Source organism: Myotis brandtii, unplaced genomic scaffold (genome assembly GCF_000412655.1).
Source record: "Myotis brandtii unplaced genomic scaffold, ASM41265v1 scaffold24, whole genome shotgun sequence".
Taxonomy (NCBI): domain Eukaryota; kingdom Metazoa; phylum Chordata; class Mammalia; order Chiroptera; family Vespertilionidae; genus Myotis; species Myotis brandtii.
The window spans coordinates 1,199,953-1,213,364 of record NW_005359063.1 but is presented as its reverse complement, the minus strand read 5'-3'; the positions used below and the strand labels follow the sequence as shown (position 1 = coordinate 1,213,364).

Here is a 13,412-nt window from a genome sequence, read left to right as displayed (position 1 = left end):
AACCTCCCCACCTCCCCATTGGCCCTGCCCTGAGTGTGACAGGGTGCGGCGCCCCAAGCCCCTGATCCGCCCTGCTCTGAGGGGGCGGTGGGGCGGGCAGGGCCCCCCCCCTCCCCCCCGAGTGCACAAATTTTTGTGCACCGGGCCTCTAGTAGTATATAATACCTATAACATACAAATATGTGTTTGATTTTTTTCTTATTGGTAAGACTTCCAGTCAACAGTAGATAATAGTAGTTAAGTTTTGGGGGAGTCAGAAGTTATGGTGTATTTTTTTGACTGCTCTCGGGGTTGGCACTCCAACCCCTGCATTGTGCAAGGGTCAACTGTAGTTTATTCTTTAAAAAGAAAAAGCTACACATATAACCAACTGCAATGCCAGATAAAGAGGCTGTAAATGAGATGATAATACTAGAAGCAAAACCTTGATAAAGGCATTTACTGTCTTTCCTTACAATTGACTGACAGGAAGAGAAAGATAGCATTTCAGTATGGTTTTTACTCTAGATAAACTCATGTTTTGTTTCCCTTAAGCAGCCAAGACAAATTCAGTACTCTGTTCATTTTTTGTGCTAGTTTATGCAACCCTCAGGTTTTCACGTTGGCAGTTGTTATTAGTCTTTTCAGAGAGTATGCATAGGATCTTACTGTGCTGCAGTGTTGGGAATGCCAGTGGTTCTCAACTAGGGCAAAGGAGGAGAATGATTCCCCCCACCCAGGGGACATTTGTCACAAGTGGAAGGAATGCAACTAGCACCTAATGAATAGAGGACAGGGATGCTTCTGAATGTTTTATAATGCATAGGATAGATCATCACAAAAACGAATTATCAAAACTTATGAAAATCAGAGTCTAATATTGCCATTTGAACAGGTTATTTTAGGATAAGTGGTGAAAGGTGAGTCTTTGATTGGTTTGTTTAGGGTGATCACAGATCAACAAGATTGAATTGAGAGCAGTGGAATACATCCTAATTGATGGTAACCCCCTCTGCATACTTTAAAAAAAAAAGAAATCCTAAGGAGAAGTGAAATTGAAAGGAGTTGCTTTAGCTCTTTTCTTTTGAGGTTGTATATAATGGGAAGTTAAGATAATGTTCTGTGGTAAGCATTTTGGAGAGCATTTAGAGAATGTGAACTTTTACATATATGCTGACCCAACAATTCATCCCTAACTATGTATCATGAGAAACTCTTATACACTTGCACATGGAAACCAAGTACAAAGATGTCAAACATACTATATAATAAAAGGTCAATATGCAAATTGACCAAACGGCAGAACGACCAGTCACTGTGATGCGCACTGACCACCAGGGGGCAGACGCTCAATGCAGGGGGAGTGCCACTCAGCCAGAGGCCTGGCTCAAGGCTGGCAAGCGCAGAGGCAGTGGCAGGAGCCTCTCCTGTCTCCGCAGCAGCACTAAGGATGTCCGACTGAGGGTTTAGGCCTGCTCCCTAAGCTGTCAGTCGGACATCCCCTTAGGGCTTCCGGACTGTTAGAGGGCGCAGGCTGGGCTGAGGGACCCACCAGTGCACAAATCTCATGCACTAGGCCTCTAATGGTTAATAATAGTGAAATTGGCAAGAATTATAGTATCCATAAGAAATTAATACATAATCTTATGTTCATTGAAATACTAGAACATTTAAATGAATGAGCTAGATCTACATAAATGAATAATTCTTAGAGAAAAGTTGTTACAAAGCATATTAGAAAAGGATAGTATGATATTTCTGTAAAATTAAAATAGAAAACAATTATGTAGAGTTTATAGATACTTATATATGTAGTAAAATTATAAAAATGTGGGAATGACATATAGCTATTCAGAAAAGTGATTGCCTCTGAAGAGGGAGAGAGGGGGAATGGGATTAAAGGTGTGTGTCTTCAATAGCCTGTAATTTTTGACTCTCTAAGATGCTCTAAAATGAATATTTTAATGTGTTTAGTCTGGACAGCGGGTAAGAGGTTGTCTATAATATTGTTCTTTTGTATGATTATAAGTATTTTTGTTTTTTAAAAAAGTTAGATGCCTCCTGAGTATGATTAGCTGTAGTCCAAATATGCTGGAAAAAGACAAAATTACAGATTTCGATTTAAATGTGCCTATTTCTTTTTATTTTGGTTTAAATGGCTGTGGGCATTAGTCCTTAACAAATTCCTATATGCCAGTGAAAAATATGTGTTTTTAGGTTTGCTAACTAGTTAATAGGAAGACTGAGGATGATAAATTTAAACTAGATAAGCTTAATGGAATATGTTAACCACTTTTCTCCCTGATTCTCAAATTAGAGTTTGTTAGATGGCAGTATATCAAATAATTTGACATAATTATTTGTTTTTGTTTTTCCAGCGTTTTATTCAGTATTTGGCTTCAAGAAACACATTGTTTAACTTAAGCAATTTTTTGGATAAAAGTGGATTACAAGGTAAAGACAACTTACTTATAGAGTGCCCCTGTGTAATGATTTCTGCAGAGTTGAACCCTTTTGTCTTTTAGAACATGTGCTGTAGAGGAACCTTATTTTAGTAGTTGTAGCGAAGAAAAAAACTGTATTTTAATGTGAAGCTTAAAATTGACTTTACAAGTTGATGCCCAAAGTTCTTTGCAAAACAGTATAGGGTAATAATTTGAGAGCATAGATTCTGGAACTGAACTGCCTAGGTTTGCAACCTATCGGTACCACATACTTGCTATATGAACTTGAGCAAGTTACTTCACCTCTCTGGGTCTGTAAAATCAGGAATAATGATAGCACCTATGCTATAAGATTGTTATGAGGCTTAGCCTGGTTAATAAATGCAAAGTGCTTAAAACAATGCTTGGCAACAAGAAACACTATGTACATGTCTGCTTTCATTGTTAATGTTATTGTTTTATTCCAAAAAAAATGTAGTCAGGAATATTATATATTTAGTAGCAAAGGTATTTTATTCAGATGAATTGCTCATTGATACATCTGTTATTTTCTTATTTCACTTTTAATTTAGTGACTTGAAATTGCTGTAATCTGGTGTTGTAGCCTTCCATGCACACTCTGTCTTTTAAAAATATATATATTTTTATTGATTTTAAAGAGGAAAGGGAGAGAGAGATAGAAACATCAATAATGAGAGAGATTGATTGATCAGCTGCCTTCTCCATGCCCTCCCAAAATCTGGGCATATGCCATGACCAGGATTTGAACCGTGACCTTCTGGTTCATAAGGTCGATGCTCAACCACTGAGCAACACCAGAAGGGCACATTCTGTCTTAATAGGATCTGTTGTACTTAGTTCCAGAACTAGTTCATTAGCATTATAGAATGCCAACTCTAGGAAGAACCTCATAAAAGATATACCAAATGACTTGGGAATATCCCCCAGTAAGGCTTTACCTGGGAAATGTCTTTAGAGAAGGTGAGATTTGTGCTGGGCTTTGAAAAATGGATGGAAGAGTTGGCTTACACAAAGTACACAGGTATACATGGATGTAAAAGAACATGGGGTATTTGAGATTTATAGAACAGGTGATTGTGAATAGAATGTGTGATTGATGCATTGGAGAATATGTAGTGGCAGATAGCCCTCAAGAAGCTGTTTGGGGCCAAAATTAGGCACAGAAGGATTTGATAGAGTTGGGATTTTGTAAAGCAATGAGAAACCATCAAAAGTTTTTTGAGTTGAGGGCTGAGGGGAGAGGAAATGTGTGTAACAAAGAAAGCATCATAGCTCAGTGCAGGTTGGATTAGAGTGGATAAAGTCTTGAAGACATCAATACTGTTCTGGCCATCATTCCGGTCATCTAGTGGAGAGTTAATGAGAACCTGAATTGTGGCTCTTGTGGAGAAAAACTTCAATAGAATTTAGTGACTAGCTGTTTTTGGGTTAGGGACTGTCCAGTTCAATACTTGTTTACTTTTGACTGGGGCCAGGATTGGAGCCTGCAACCAAGGTACGTGCCCTTGACGAGAATCAAACCCTCCACCCTTTAGTCCCCTGGCCAATGCTCTATCTGCTGAGACAAATTAGCTAGGGCTGGCTCATTTAGAAAGTTTTATTGAAAACATAAATTTTTTTGTTCTTGTTGTGCCTTAAACTTGCATATTGACATTTCTGTTGTACCATATACACTTATTTTCTGTAGTTTTTAATAAGGTTGGCACACAAGGGTAATGGTTGTTCTAAATAATAAACAACTAATAATTTCTTAGGTATGAAAATTATAAAAGTGCTTAATGATTTGATGTGTGGGGTTGTGATTCCATGTGGTATTAAATTTGAGTTATGAGGTTGTCAAGTAGTGTAGAACGTATTTTTCTAATTCCTAATAAGTAAAAGATAGGAATGATGATCAGAAGCACAATTATTTCAGTGAAATTCTATGGGGGAAGGTTTTTTCAAAGCCACATATGACATACCTGACTTAAAAATGTTAAGTCGTTGAGATTTTAATGTGATATTTTTCATTAGTCATTACATTTACATCACAAAATTGAGTTGGAATATCAAGACATGGCCATTGGATGAAATGAGTTGGTTTCTTAAGCAAATTTGGATTTTAATAATTTATGAAAACCCTTTTTATTTTTTTATTTACAGGATATGACATGTCTACATTTATTAGGCGGTATAGTAGATATCTAAATGAAAAAGCAGTTTCATACAGACAAGTTGCATTTGATTTCACAAAAGTGAAAAGAGGGTGAGTTGAGCTTCATTTCTTTTCTTTTTCTTGACATCCAATAGATTTGAATATTTATAAATGTAAATCATAAAAAATATTAGACTATGAATTATGGAATATCAGGCCAGTTGAAAAAATTTGAACTTTAGATTTCCTTGAAAATGTACAACAGATACTTTTTGCACTAGGAGTTTTAAATTTGATAACAGCTTTATTGAGATAGAATTTACATAACATAAAATGTGCTGTATTTAGGATTTTAAATTCAGTGGTTTTTAGTATATTTACAAAGTTGTCCAACATCATTACTATCAAATCCGAAAACATAACATTTTTTAATTATTTTTATTTTTTAATTACAGTTGACATACAATATTATGTTAGTTTCAGGTGTACAACCCAGTGATTAGCCATTTCTATAACTTACAAAGTGATCACCCTGATACAACTACTTTATGTTCCCTATGCTATACCTTACTTACATCACCATAGCTATTCTCTAACTACCAGTTTGTACTTCTAAATCCCTTCATCTTTTTCACTCACCCACCCCTCCCAACATCCCTCTAATCTGGCAGTCATTAAAATGTTCTCTGTATCTATGAATCTGTTTCTGTTCTGCTTATTCATTTATTTTTAAATTTTTTTTAAAATTTCACATATAAGTGAAATTATCTGGCATTTGTCTTTCTCTAATTTATTTCACTAACCACAATACCCTCAAGGTACATCCATGTTGTTTCAGATGGCAAGAGTTCATTCCTTTTTTTTTTTTTTTTTTTTTTGGCTGAATCATATTTCATTGTATATATGCACCACTACTTTATCCATACATACATTTGTTGATGGACTCTTAAGTTGCTTCCATATTTTGGGTATTGTAAGTAATGTTGTAATGAACAAATAGGATGCATATGTCTTTTTGATTTAGTGTTTTGGATTTCTTCAGAAAAATACCCAGAAGTGGAATTCCTGAGCCCTTCTTTGTCTCTTGTAGCCTTTGTTTTAAAGTCTTATTTTGTCTGATTCAAGTATTACTATCTCAGCTCTTTTTATTCCATTTTTACGAAATATCTTTTTCCATCCCTTTACTTTCAGTCTGTATACCTTTCTATCTGAAGTGAGTCTCTTGTACACAGTATGTGTAAGGGTCTTGTTTTCTTATCTCTTCAGCCACCGTATGTCTTTTGATTGGAGCATTTAATCCATTGCATTTAAAGTAATTGTTGATAGATATGTAGTTATTGCCATTTTATTATTCCTATTTTTTATCTTTTTACATTTGTTCCTCTTTTTTTCCCCCTCATAACTCCCCTCCTCCCAGTTCCCGCCCCACCCTCCGCCCTCACTCCCCACCCACTGTCCTCATCCATAGGTGCACGATTTTTGTCCAGTTTCTTCCCGCATCTCCCATTCCCCTTTCCCCCCCAAGAATAGTCAGTCCATTCCCTTTCTATGTCCCTGATTCATTATAATCACCAGTTCATTCTGTACATCAGATTATTTATTCACTTGGTTCTTAGATTCACTTGTTGATAGATGCATGTTTGTTGTTCACAATTTGTATCTTTACCTTTTTCTTCTTCCTCTTCTTAAAGGATACCTTTCAGCATTTCGTATAATACTGGTTTAGTGGTGATGAACTCCTTTAGCTTTTCCTTATCTGTGAAGCTCTTTATCTGACCTTCAATTCTGAATGATAGCTTTGCTGGATAAAGTATTCTTGGTTGTAGGTTCTTGGTATTCAGCACTTTGAATATTTCTTGCCATTCCCTTCTGGCCTGCCAAGTTTCTGTTGAGAAATCAGCTGACAGTCGTATGGGTATTCCCTTGTAGGTAACTGAGTTTCTTTCTCTTGCTGCTTTTAAGATTCTCTCTTTGTCTTTTGCTCTTGGCATTTTAATTATGATGTGTCTTGGTGTGGTCCTCTTTGGATTCCTTTTGTTTGGGGTTCTCTGCGCTTCTTGGACCTGTAAGTCCATTTCTTTCACCAGGTGGGGGAAGTTTTCTGCCATTATTTCTTCAAATAGGTTTTCAATATCTTGCTGTCTCTCATCTTCTGGCACCCCAATTATTCTGATGTTTGTACGCTTGAAGCTGTCCCAGAGGCTCCTTACACTATCTTCGTATTTTCGGATTCTTTTTTCATTTTGCTTTTCCGGTTGGGTGTTTTTTGCTTCTTCGCATTTCAAATCTTTGGCTTGATTCTTGCGCTCCTCTGGTCTGCTATTGGGTGTAATATTCTTTATTTCCGACCGTGTATGCTTAATTTCTAGTTGTTTCTTTATCATAGCATCGAGGGTCTCATTAGTTTTCGTGAGGCTCTCCAGAAGTTTATTGCAAGCCCTCAAAATTGCGTTTTTTAGCTCTATATCCTCCATTTCTGTCATGTTTTTTTGTCTCCGCATTTTTTATGCTTTCTTGGTGCACCCCCTAGTGGTCTTTGTGCGCAGTCTTGTTCTAGTTGAGCCTTGATTGTTGTAGTTAATACTAGAGGGATTTGACCACCAGGCCGACTGGCTGTGTGAATCAGCTGTGTCTGCCGCGGAAAACTTCTGTCCTCTGGGGAGGTGCTAATCTAGCCTTTGCCTGAGGCGATCTGGCAAATGGCTCTGCGCAGGGCTTGGGCGGGGCGGGCTCAACAGGGCGGGCGGGCGGAGGGAGCGGTTATGGCCCCTCTCAGTCCCGTTCCCAGAGGCTCTGCTTCTCAGAACCCCCGGAACCGCTGCAAACCTCGGAGGGAAAGCTGCCTTCCAACTGATGCCAGACACTCCCGCTTCTCCCGTTTGGGTCCGAGTCCCCAGCGATTCGCCCGTATCTGGAGCTCAGAGTCTGAGACTCCCCCCTGACCGAAAACGACAACCGCGCTCTCAGCCACCAGCCCGCTTTGCGCGCGCACCTCCGCACCTGAGTTTTTTCCACACTGCGCCTCCTCTGAGCCTCGGTGTGCTGTTATTTTTCCTTCTAGTTGAAGAGTCTCTCCTCAGCCAGCCTTCCTGTGGTTCTGGGTGATGTCCGTTCCGTCTTTTAGTTGTATTTTTGAAGTGGTTGTTTGCGGCAGCAGTCTCCGGTGTTTACCTATGCCGCCATCTTGGTCTCTCCTCCTTTTATCTTTTTCTTTAAAGAAGTCCCTTTAACGTATCTTGTATTGCTTGTTTGATGGCGATGAACTCTGTTAGCTCTTTCTTGTCAGGGAAGCTCTTTTATCTGACCTTCAATTCTAAATGATAGCCATGCTGGATAGAGTAATCTTGGTTGTGGGTCCTTGGTTTTCATCACTGAATATTTTTTGCCTGCAAAGTTTCTGTTGTGAAATCAGCTGACAGTCTGATTGGCACTTCCTTTTAGGTAACTAGCTGCTTTTCTCTTGTTGCTTTTAAGATTCTATCCTTGTCTTTAACATTTTGCATTTTAAGTATGATGTGTCTTGGTGTGGGCCTCTTTGGGTTCCATCTTGTGGGGTACTCTTATCAGCTTCCTGAACTTGTGTTGAGCTTCCTTGGACTTGTGTGTCTTTTTCCTTTACTAGGTTAGGAAAGTTTTCAGTCATTATTTCTTCAAATAGATTCTTAATCCCTTGCTCTTTCTCTTCTCTTCCTGGTACATCTATGATGCAACTGTTACACTTGATATTGTCCCATAGGTTCATTAAAAATCCTCATTTTAGAAAAATTCTTTTTTGTTTTTGCTGCTCTGATTGGGTGGTTTTTCTACCTTGACTTCCAAATTACTGATTTGATTCTGTGCTTCATCTAATCTGGTGTTGATTCCTTCTAGTGTATTTTTCATTTCAGTTATTGTATTTTCATTTCTGACTGGTTCTTTTTTATGGTTCCTGTGTCTTTTTTTTTCCTGCTGGAATCATGTAATATGTGGCTTTTTGTGTCAGGCTTCTTTGACTTAGCCTAATGTATTCAAGTTTTAGCATCCTTGTTTTAGGATGGATCAGTACTTATTTTTATGGCTCAATCATATTCTGTTGTATGGATTATACTACATTTTGTTTTCATCAGCTGATGGACGTTTGAATGGTTTCTACTTTTTGGCTATTAGGATTAGTGCTGCTATGAGCATTGGTGAAAAAGTTTTTGTGTGGAATCTTTTCAGTTCTCTTGGGTATGTATCTAGGAGTGGAATTGCTGGGTTATATGGTAACTCTTACGTTTAGCTTCTTGAGGAACTGCCAAACTGTTTCATTTTGTTTTTAAAGCAATTGAACTGTTTTATGTTCCTACCAGCAATATATGTGGATTCAATTTCCACACATTCTTGTCAATACTTGTTATTTTTTTATTATTATTATAGTCATCCTAGTGGGTATAAAGTAGTATATCATTATGATTTTTTTGGTTCGAATTTCCCTGATGGTTAATAATGTTAAGTGTCTTTTTATGTCCTTATTGACCATTTGTATATCTTTGGAAAAATGTCTGTTCAAGTCCTTTGCTTGTATTTTAATTAGGTTTTATATAAGGGAGTTTAGCATCTGTGGATTTTGGTATTCATGGTGGGGATGTGTGTCCTAGAGCCAGTCCCCACTAGTACTGAAGTACAAGTTATGTTCCCTATCCCCCCTGCATTGTTCAAGGCCAACTGTACTCCTTTTATAAAGCCCTTTTTTGTTATTCTGACAAATTCTTAGTTATTTTTCAAGAATTCACTCTGACATTTCTTTGAGGAAGCCTTATTTCTGTTGTTAAATTTTATATGACATGCTCACACCCATGAGAGTATAGTTGTGCCATATTCATATATTTAGGACTTTCCAGAGTGCCGAAACATAGTGCAGCGGTTCTCAACCTGTGGGTCGCGACCCCTTTGGGGGTCGAACGACCCTTTCACAGCGGTCGCCTAAGACCATCGGAAAACACATATATAATTACATATTGTTTTTGTGATTGATCACTCTTCTTTAATTATGTTCAATTTGTAACAATGAAGTTGGGGGTCACCACAACATGAGGAACTGTATTGAAGGGTCGCGGCATTAGGAAGGTTGAGAACCACTGACATAGTGGATGTTTAATAGTTTTCGAAAAGATGACTAGATGAGTTTGTAAACAGTACATTAAATGGTTCAATGAAAAATAGACACCCCCCCCCCAAAAAAAAATAGATCCAGTAAATTGCCCATAGATTTGTCTTTTTAGTTGGTTAAACATTGGACTCTTCATTTTTGTTTGTTTAACATTCTATTTGGTAGTATTATGTTGAATTATCTTGAATTCTAAATTAGTACAGTTCAAAGTAACAAGACATTGTGTAAATTAATCAAGATATTGTATGTGAATAAGGACATGGATAATTAGCCTTTAACCCATTGCTGTTATATTTGGGAAGCAAGTATCTGAATTTAATTGTAATCTATTTAAAAAGTCATAAGAACCTGTGCTCTGCATGGAGTATGAATTGTCATACATTTGGTTTGAATCATGTTCAAGCATTTGGGATTGTGAATTATTTGTGTTTTTTGAAGTCTGATGTACTCATGTAATAATTGTTAAGATTCTTCTTAATTAAAAAATTTAAAGTTCTCTGGGAAGAAATGATGTGGAGGCTAGTGAGAGAGGGAGGAATCAGAAATATCCCCACAGTTTCTGGCGTAAGTCACAGGGTACATGGCACTATTTACAGGGAAGATTTTGGGGAGTGGTGTAAGGTAGGGTGTAGTGCTAAAAAGTAAGGATTTAGTTTTGGAAATACTAGTTTTGAGTGATTTGTACAAGTTGAGATATCAAGTAGGCAGTTAATATACTAACTTGGAACTTGAGAGTTCTAGTCTGGGAATATAAATATGTCAATGGCATTTTGCTAATTTCTGTCTTGGGAAGGACAGCTCACCTGGGGCATAAATTCAGAATGAGAGAAGAGGGTCCAGAAAACCTTGAGATATACAACTATTTTAGAGGAGCCAACAAAAGAGATTGGAAAGTGATCCTGAGGTAGGAAGAAAACAAAGAGGGAATTATATAAGAGATGCTGAGAGAGTAGAATATTACAAGAATGAAGAAAACTTGAATGATGCTGAGAAGTCTAGTCAGATAATGTTAGGTAAGTACCCATTGGAGAAGCAACATGGAATACCTAGATGACCTAAACTAGAGAAATTGAACTGGATGGTAGGAGTGGGGCTCATAATGCAATGAATTGAATAATGAACAAAATGTGAGGAAGTGGCCACTCTTTTGAGAAGTATGCTTGACTCTGCAAGGGAATAATACGGGATTAGTGGTGGTGGTGGTGTATGTGTGTCTGTTTAAAGAATGGTGATTCTAGAAACTTTGCTTGCATGTTCATGGGAATGATCTAGTATAAAAGAAAAGATTAATAAGCTGCATGTCCAATATGCTAGCTACTTGCCACATGTGGCTATTTAAATTTAAACTGATTAAAATAAAATCAAATTTAAAAAATCATTTCCCTTGTTGCATCAGCTACATTACAGATGCTAAGTAGCCACTTATGGCTAGTGACTACCATATTGAATGGTGCAGATACAGAACATTTCCATCACTGCATATAGTTCTGTTGGACAGTCAGTGCTGTGTTAGAGAAGAAGACAACTAAAGGATGTGACAGAGTGGGATCCAGAGGACCTGTGTGAATGGTGTTTACATTTTCTAGAAAGAAATACTTTTGCTACTATAATAGGAATAGACCAGATAGATGTAGTTTTGGTGGCGAGATGACCAGCCAATCTCTCTTTATCATTTTCTATTTCTGAATGATATATTTTGAGAGTTAAATGCTGAGAGTTTGTGTGTTGGGTGTGGGATACAAGGAAGGGAGTGGTGGGAGAAGGAAGTTTGAAGTATAAGTACTGAGGAGAGGAATTTAAGAGAAGGCTAAGAGAATTACTGGCAATGCTGAGTCCTCATTTGAAGTTGATTATGAATTTGTTATAGTTTTATCAGTTTGCTCAGTTTTGTGGTTTTCTTTACCAGGACTCAGCTGCATCTTACTGTCATGGATGAGGTAAATGTTGGCTCACCCAGGATTGTGAATTTGTCAGGTGACTGCAAAGGAAGAAGAGAGTACAGAGGAATTAATAGTAATCTTTGGAATTCTAAACTAGATGAAGGAAGTAAAAATATGGGAACAATGTCGATAGTGGGTTTGGTACGTTGAATTATGATGAAGTCAAATAGCTTTTGCCATGGGGGATAATTGACCAAGGTTGCTAGAAGGTTCAAAGGTTATTGTTATAGGATATGGTATCTGAATTTTGTTTTTGTTTTTTTCATTTGGTGGTGGGGGGATGGTTGATGTGGCTTTTGGGACAGTAAACTCAGGATCTGACCATGGGAATAAGAACTGCTATTAAGGCACTTTGAGATCAAGATGTTGGATTTGTTATCCATGTAGATGTTGAAGTTAAGAAAAACTGAGGCAGAGTTTAAGTCTCTTGTGTTGGAGGGGAAGTGACCAGAAGTAAAAAGTGACCTCAGCAAGGAGAGAGAGGGAGAATGAAAAAGGGACCAAGTAATGACTTATAAAATGAGTGTATGATGATAATAAAAAAAGGGTTACAATGAGGGAATGGTGTCCTATTCCAAACTCCAGCAGCTAGTACCAATCCATGTAGTTTAGTATTTGAGAGGTTACCTAGCCTTATTGGGGAGAGTTGTTGGGCTAAAGCTAGTCAGTAGCTGCCTACCCAAGGCAGTCCAGTGTTGTGTAGCACAAAGCACTATTGTTGCTTTCCTGGCTTCTGGGGTTGTGATTGAAGAGAGTAACTCAGGGTTGGAGCAGCTGGTTATAGTATGGTTTATTTGTAAATTAGAGAAAGCTTGCGCACTTTTTGAAAGTGCCTTGTTACTCTGCCAAAAGGTTACAAAAAGCACTGTTTTGAAGTCTAATATAGCGGGGTTTATATAATGACCCTACCACTGTTTAGTTCTCTGACCGTAGACTGTCATATAACCCCACAACCTAAAATTTCACCACCTATAAAATGGGGCAGGCCATCTACAGGATTTTTGTGAGGATTTGGAAAACATAGCAAGTTCTTAATGTGGAGCCTGATACATAATAAGCACTTAGTATTAGTGATATATCTTAGCCTCAGTACTTTTTATCTAGTGTTTTTGGTACTAGTTTTGTAAAATTCTAGTTTATTTGGTACTGCTAATATTTCTCTTATGTTTAGAAATATCTAAAGAAATATTCAAAGGAATATTTTTGGAATTACTTTAAAAATATTTTATTAAAAACATTCCTCTTAACACATTTCTTACCGCTCAGGAGTTTTCTCGTGTTTCGCGCGCCATCTGTTAAGGACCGCTCACGAGTGTTCTCGTTTTCACGCCCATGGAAAAAGGAGCGAATCTAGATACTTATGTAAATTTTGTTTGGTCCCTCTTCATAGAGGAAAATGTTTTACTCAGTACCATATGTTAAAAAAGTACTAGGAACTTTAATTGTTTAATTGTTTTTGTAAATAAAAATGTTATAATTATTGAAAAACAACACCTAAAGTGCATTATGATGATTTAAATAAGGTGCAGTTTGCCCAAAAACGTGCGGTCCCTGGTGTATGTCTTAGAGATTTCTATGCAGTACGCGATGTGTTAATATTCACTTATTTAATGATCAGATTAGAATGACTTGGTAAAATTGTCTTATCCTGTCTAATAAAAGAGAAACATGGTAATTAACCATACCTCCGACACGCTTCCCATTAGCTAATCAGGGCGATATGCAAATTAACTGCCAACCAAGATGGCTGCCAGGCAGCTGAA

General features: G+C 37.5%; 1 protein-coding gene across 19 annotated transcripts in view; it reads left to right on the top strand.

The window, feature by feature from the left end:
* PICALM (phosphatidylinositol binding clathrin assembly protein) overlaps window positions 1–13,412 on the top strand; it is an 83,936-nt gene that overhangs the window by 5,462 nt on the left and 65,062 nt on the right. For 16 of the 19 annotated variants that reach the window (XM_014540233.1, XM_014540238.1, XM_014540237.1 and 13 more), the window contains exons 2-3: window positions 2,358–2,433; window positions 4,587–4,689. In XM_014540233.1, coding sequence (XP_014395719.1) covers window positions 2,358–2,433; window positions 4,587–4,689 — 179 coding nt within the window. Of the gene's footprint in view, window positions 1–2,357; window positions 2,434–4,586; window positions 4,690–10,589; window positions 10,723–11,615; window positions 11,647–11,681; window positions 11,791–13,412 lie in introns of those variants that run through there. The other 3 variants (XM_014540241.1, XM_014540242.1, XM_014540243.1) reach the window with 3 other exon arrangements.